The following is a 7,094-nucleotide window of genomic DNA, read 5'->3' on the forward strand; positions in this document are numbered from 1 at the left end:
GTCAACGAGTCGTGAGAAGGCTGTCGAGGAGGATAGTTGTTTGCATTCACATGATGCCAGCAGATAAAGCCGGATTATGTGGATCGCCCCCAATGTGGCAAATAAAAAAGGGACAGTGCATATATTGGTTGAGAATGACGAGTTGAATGTGTACATAGGATTTTGGTTTTTTGCTTGGCCCGGCGCTCACAGATACCGGTGGTCAAAGAACTTGATGGTGACCCCAATATCCGCAGCCACCCTCAGCACCGTCGCATCGTGCAGCTGGCGAGCATCGTCCGAGGCGCATCGGCGCCAGATATCCGCAAACTCCCTCACCAGCGTCCTCACGCCGCGCAGGTACCCGTAATCGGGGCCAGCGCAGCCGCCAGAGCACGGGCATTTGGGCATGGGATCAGCCTCAGTCACATGGAAGAACCTGGCAGCCGCGCACGTCAACATGGGCGTGTCGGAGCCGTCAGATGCAGTGGAGGGGCCAAACAGGGGCGAACTGGCGGCGGGGTCCGGCGGGCACTGCTCATGGCACGAGGCATCGGGGCGGGTCAGTGTAGGCTCGGCATAGACATCCGGGTTGGCGACAAAGCTGCAGTTGACAAAGTCAATAATGCGCAGGTCGATCTGCGGCAGCTCAAGCGGCGCCGTAGCCCACTGGCTCTGCTGCCCGCACTCATTTGCCAGACGCGACAATGGTCGGCCACTGGTGCTGCCGCGGGAATCGGCAGAGCCAGGCAGTAGTGAGCTGCGGTCGGTGAATGAATTGGCCGGTGTCATCGTGCCGTGCAATGGCGGCGTCGACAGCGGCAGCAGAGGAGTGTTTGCCGGTGTGGTGGCCGAGGTCACCAATGCAGGGGAATGTAGCATGGACTGCGACAGCGGGTGGTGGATGGCGGGCTCGGGCGGCAATGGCATTGGGATTGCCGGGGCGGTCGGTCGCCGCGCAAGCGACGGCGGCTGGTCAGGTAGGTCGGTGGTCGGGAACTCGTCCACGGCCCGCGTGGCAGCATACCCGTCGTAGACCAGCAAAAGGCTGGAGCCGAAGAAGCGGAAGCCGTGCATTTGCTCGACGGTCCGGTAGAGACTGCGCAGCTTGACCAGGAGGGCTGGAATCAGATAGGCAAACACTATCTCGCCGTTGTCCAGGAACTCCAGCAGCGAGCGCTGGAACGTGAACTTGTTCAACGACCGCCCGTAGTACTTGTCCTGGAAGAGGAAACGGTTGCGGTCGGCCTTGTAGACCTGCAGCCCGCACATGCGCACGCCCAGCTCCTTGCTAGTGGTGGCTGCGCACTTGATGGTCTGCGAGACGACCTTTTTCGCCGGCGCATTGACGCCATGTTGCCGCGTGCCCATTTTGAGATCGAGGATGCATGGCCGCCGCATGGATGCAGTCAGATCGGACATCAGGATGAACTGGTGCGTGCTGCCCTCGATGGCCTCAGTGGGCATGCGCTTGGCGCATTTCTTCTTCCACAGATTTTCAAAGTCCGCCGTGGTGGCGGTTTGAGCTGGGCAGTCCGCGGCCTTGGCGAGGTCCGGCTCGGAGCGGTCCAGTGGCTCACTAACACAGGCCGTGAGCCGGGGCCGCACCTTCATCGCCCCTGTGCTTTCGCGCCGCACAGGCAGACCGTCGCTGCCTAGCAGGGCGCCCGGGGGTCCAGACGCAGCATCGGCTACTGCCCGGTCGTGCAGAAGACTGGAGCCGCGCATGCGGTTGGAGCCAAGCAAAGGGTGGACGATAGGCGCTAGGGCTGTCATGCGCGGTACGCCCGGCAGCAGCTTTGCTGCAGGGGCCTCGGTCCGCGCTGGTCCGGCTGACGGACGGTTTTCCGGGCTGCTGTTGGAGCTAGTGCTTGTAGACGACACATGGCCTCGTGCATCATACATGGAGTTCATACACAGCCCCTCTATATCGCTCAGCATCATGTGTTTCTGCAGGTCCAGACTATGTGCCTCGTCGGCGTCGTTGGTGCCGGTGGTGCGCTCGACGGCCGACGCCAATGGCATGAAATGCGCGGGCTGCAGATCAGTCGACGAGTGGCGGCGACGCACGGGTCCCTGGGCTCTGATCTTTGCCTGCTGCCGGGCCCGGGCCTTGAGCGCGCGCGGCGACAGCGCGTCCTTCAAAATCTGCTCCTGCATGGCCCGCCAGGCACCGCTCAGGTGCATCTTGCGGGCACCGAAGCTACCAGGTGCGGCAGTGCGGCTGCTGGGCGACGGCACCAGCTGGCGGGCCAGGCAGCTGGGCAGAATATGCAGGTTCTGCTCCAGCACAATCTCCGGGACTGGGTCGCCGCCCTCGGGCTTTTTGCGGTACGTGACATTGACGACGCCCAGGCAGCTGGGCACAAACCGGTACAGGTCGCGGTGCAAGTAATCCACGGCCTCGTAGAACGCGCGCTCGCGCTCATTCATCGGCTTGCAGATGGCGCTGCCCGAGAACTTTAGGAACGGCGTGTGTCCGCCCACCTGGTTAACAAACGGAGTTAACGCCAACGACGGCGGCGTCACCGGGCCGTGGAATGTCGCCTCTTCGTCGAGCCACGGCTGCCCAAGCTCGTCGCCTGACACGTCCATTAGTTCGTCGTCCGTCGCGTGCGTTTCATAGTAACTATCGTCGTCCTCGTCCATGCTGACCTCGTTGATGTCGTCCTGCACGTCGAGCCACACGCCTGGCGGCTCATTGAGCGACCGCCGCGGCGAGATGCTGCGTAGCCGATAGTGCGAGCGGTTCTGAATAAGCTGGTAGTTTTTCACGCCTGCTCCATCGATCTGCGGGATGCCCTGGGCTGACACTGACGCCATTAGTGGCGGATGAGCCGCCATGTGTTGCGATGCACTGTTATGAATGTGCTCTGATGTCGCTGCGGCTGTGTGCTGCATGGGTGTCAGGAGCTCATCCAGTTGATTTTCCACCCGGCTTTTCCGCCACCGCCGGCCGGACCGCGACGGAGCGCCTACGGCGGCGCCGGGCGTGCTGCTGGTTGGAGTAAGCGGTTGCTGGTCTGTTGGGGCTAGTTGTACACGGAAAGAGTGCATTGTATGCACATGCTGTACAGGGTTTGGAATTTAAAATAAAAAGGTGAGGGTTGGCGGGAAAAAGAAGATAATCCTGCGGCAAGGGAGCGGATAACCTGCAACAAGCAATGTAGCCGATAATAAAAGCGCCAGCGAAAAAATGTCGGAAAAGAGCGAGGGAAAGAACCAGTCTGGTTAAAAAAAACACGGAAGAAGGGAAAAAAGAAGAAAAAGTGTAAACTCGACAAAAAAGCGCGCTCTAGCCGATATTTATACCCCTCGCGAATCGACAAGAGGCCCAGGCATTTTTTGCTTTGGGGGGGCCTTCCAACCGCCCCTTCCTGCCACCCCCCACTGGCCCACATCGATTGGCAGCGCCCCGTATTGGCAAAAGTTCAAGGTACGGTTTCTGTGCGACAATCTTTGGGCACGATATGGCGGAGCGAGCATTCATATTGGGCCGCACAAGAAGCAAGGCATTTCCCAAGAGTCCTGCCGCATTCCCCCTTCTCAAACGCCGTTAGAGCTGCCCTCTCCCGCCTGCATGCGAGCCGCGATGGAAAAACGCACGGTGCTTGTCCGATGGAGAGCCACACGTGGGGTGAGGCGGGCATCTCCACTTGCTTTGCGTGCTGTTCGCTCTGTAGCACCAATCGTGAAGGCCATTGCTGTGCTATCTGCCCTGCCACCAGTTTAAGCCACGCATTTACAACGGCTATAGGCCACTGGCCAGTAGTCTTGGGTTTTTCCTCCTCTAACGCGTCTCGACGCCCCCATGTCTAGAATATCCTTCTACACCACACACCGCGCACACGGCCAATTGTGCTTGGTCACGCTTTCAAAGCATTTTTATTTTGCCTGCACGGCCAATTTGCTGCTATTCGCACCACATGCATGCATGTCTGGATAGGCCCAAAAATGCCTACCCTGCCTTTTTTTTCGTTTTGCCATTAGGTCATGTTTTTGTTGAGATGCACAAAATAAATAAAAAAACATAGTGCCAAGCGGTGCGTGCATGTGGGTAACGACGCCATAGCATCATTGGCATATCAGGGCCTCAGTGTGTAAATGCATATGCTGCATACAATCAGCATATCTGTCATCCAGTAGTATGCACATCGTGGGCTCAGGCAGAGGCTTTCCTAACATCCGATTTCCTGCAAATGTTTTGCCACAGTGACACTCGAAGAATGCATGCCTCCATGTATTTTTTTCGGAGAACGCCCAGAGGGGGTTTCTGGGTTGTTGCTTTTTTCCCACTGGCTCGGTGCATTTTCATCCAGCCATCGAGCATGACCTAGATGCGATAGGTGCAAGGGCAGCATATGGCATTAGTCGATTGGATTGCCCGGGAATGCCGTATCTCGAAAAACGGCTTTGCATCTTGCTTGCGGCAGGTCTTGGGCACAAAATCGATAAGATCCGATTTCGACTTAATTCGTCCCACGACTCGTCAGGAGCCGTGGCTCGCCGGCTCAGGAACACAGGCTTCAATTTTGCCACAAGGAAAAATCTGGACGCTTTTTTGTTTATCAGCATTCGCTTCTATCCAAAAAAACGCAATTCATAAACAGCGACAATGCCAGAGGTAGCCCGCACCGTGACACCCGCAGAAGACGAGCTGCGCGCGGCCATTGCAGCTGTGAAGGCATCGAACCCCGAGTTTGGCATCGCCCGCGTACTGAGCACGATCCGCTCCTCGCACAGCGACTGGCAGGTCAGCGAGAAGCGCGTGCGCAAGTTCCTGGGCGCGCTGGGGCTAGTGCAGAGCGACAATGCCGGGATCCCGAAGAGCTCATTGGCGCCGACGGATCTGGCGGCAACCACGGGCAAGGGCCAGGTGGAGATCCGGTACATCGACGGCACAAAGGGCAAGGGCGTGTTTGCAACGCAGGACATGCAGCCTGGGAGCATAGTATTTGAGGAGACGCCCTTTGCGTGGTACCCGCGCTGGGACACCGTCGGCGCCGCCTACCACCTGGACGCCGATCACGAGTGCCAGCTGTGCGCGCGCTCGCTGGACCCGACGGTAGTGCGCACGCGCGTGCGCCCGGCAAAATGTGCCTCGTGCGGGGTCAAATTCTGCAGCAGCATCTGCAAGACCGAGGCCGATATGCATTTCCACAAAATTGAGTGCTCCAAGAGCAACCCGGCGTTTGCCAAGCTGGCCGATTTCAGCCGCCGCCAGGACCAGTGGGGGGCGCCGATGGGCGCTGTGCGCGCGCTGGAGCGCGTCATCATGGAGTTTGAGCAAAGCACGAGGCGTGGCCGCGAGGCGTGGGCTGGTCTAAAGGCCTTTGCCACTGTGAGCCAGGAGACGATTGACGAGAGGCGGTTTGGCCCTGCTTGGTTCATGTACCAGGAGGACCGCGAGAACAAATGGAAGGCCAGCTACAAGCTGATGAAGAGCGCCTTGTGTCCGCCGCCTGCAGCCTGCGGGCTCACGGCGTTTGACAGGATCCCGGCCAAGATCAAAGAGGAGATGTTCTCGTACCAGGGATGGCTGGATCTGCTCGGAAAGTACTGCCTGAACGACCAGAATGGCGGCTTCTATCTGCTGCAGAGCTGCTTTAACCATAGCTGCGTGCCCAACTGCCAGGTCTCGCATCCAAACTCGGGAAAGTACCGCGCCCATATCGAGATTCTGAAGCCCATCAAGCAAGGCGAGGAGATGTTTATTACCTATGTCAACCCCAGAGACGGCGTCGAAGCGCGTCGCAAGGACCTGAAGGACTGGTACATGTTTGAGTGCAGCTGCACGAGGTGCCAGAAGGAGCTGCAGGATCTTCCAAAGACCGAACGCCAGGAAAATGTCATCACAATTTAGACAGGATATTTTTCTTGAATACACGGTAGGATCTCTACTTGTTGCACTCTTGGATCTTCTGACGGTCCTTGATGCCATAGACAGTTTTGATCCACCACTTCTCTCCCCATTTAGCATACCCGACATCACAGGCCATTCTGCCTAAATGAGCTGCAGCCGTTATAAGACGGCAACCCGGCATGAGATCTGATGCGCTTGTAATCGCTGGTCCATAGGCCAGGGCAGCGAGCACGGAGACTAGCATCACATGATCTCCATCAGTGCCATGGCCGTCGTTAAGGAGGGCATGCATATACCTATAGTACGCAACGGGTGGACAGAATATACCAAGGAATGAGGAAGGGAACCCGGACGAAGGCGCGCCAGCAGATGCTGCGCAAGACTTGCGCCAACACCTGAAGTGAGATACATGGCGGCTGCCTTAAGTGTGTCCATTGGCTGAGCTAACGGGGCAGCCAGATAGATGGGCATGGCGCTATCGACGAGGAGTTCACTAAAGCTCTTGTGGCTAAAGACGTTCGTAAAAGGGTGTACAAACGGCGGGAAGGAGGATCGTGCAAAGCGCCTTCCCAGGATTGGAATTGCTCGCGGGCACCGCCAAAGCGCAAAGAGGGCCACATTTACACCGATGACTGGCAGCACCAAACTATGTCCAGGCGACATTCCCAAAAGTGTTTCTGCAGAGATAAAAATCTCCTGCTTCACAGCATCAGCCATCCACCCTGGAAGGTTAGATACCCAGTAAATGAACCTGGTGTGCGTCGATGACTGTGTGGTGAACAACTTGCCAACTACCTTCTGCACCTTGAGGGAGCGCAGTAGCATGTCAATTTTCGCCTGCATCTCGGTGCTAGTTGTGCTGTCCTTCTGTTTTACCCCGATGAAAAGCAGCTAGCCGGGCTAGTGAACGTAGCTGCCTCGATATGGGCGCACGTATATAATGCGCCTGTGCCAAAAGCCAGTGCCCAAACAACCGGCTGAACGACAAGTGGTTTGTCGCGTTCGCCATGCCACTCATGGCCAGGTTTGAACTTCTACCCAACAGGCGTTTTGGAGCGCCAGTAGTTTGCAGTGTGGGAGAGTCAGGCAGGTGCAAAATTGCGGTGCATCGTTCACATGGTCTTGCGTTACATGGGGTTTACGTGAAAGTCGCAGCATGTTGGAAATGAAATGGTAGGCAAAGCCAAAGGGTGAATGACAGGGTAGAGCCAGCAATCCTTGGCAGTCTGGTCTTATATACCCCCCATGATGT

At 57.4% G+C, this 7,094-nt stretch overlaps 1 protein-coding gene across 1 annotated transcript; it reads right to left on the reverse strand.

The window, feature by feature from the left end:
- Positions 1-5,964: 5,964 nt before the first annotated feature.
- On the reverse strand, positions 5,965-6,617 carry DL89DRAFT_99131 (uncharacterized protein). Its single transcript, XM_040892319.1, has one exon. The coding sequence runs from the start codon at positions 6,557-6,559 to the stop codon at positions 6,086-6,088; it is 474 nt and encodes a 157-aa protein (XP_040739715.1). The 5' UTR covers positions 6,560-6,617; the 3' UTR covers positions 5,965-6,085.
- Positions 6,618-7,094: the final 477 nt, after the last annotated feature.

Source organism: Linderina pennispora (genome assembly GCF_002104995.1).
Source record: "Linderina pennispora strain ATCC 12442 chromosome Unknown DL89scaffold_25, whole genome shotgun sequence".
NCBI classification, from domain to species: Eukaryota; Fungi; Kickxellomycota; class Kickxellomycetes; order Kickxellales; family Kickxellaceae; genus Linderina; species Linderina pennispora.

What these genes read in the sequence shown, in the direction of transcription:
- DL89DRAFT_99131 (XM_040892319.1), bottom strand. Translation starts at nt 6,559, where the DNA reads ATGGCTGATGCTGTGAAGCAGGAGATTTTTATCTCTGCAGAAACACTT.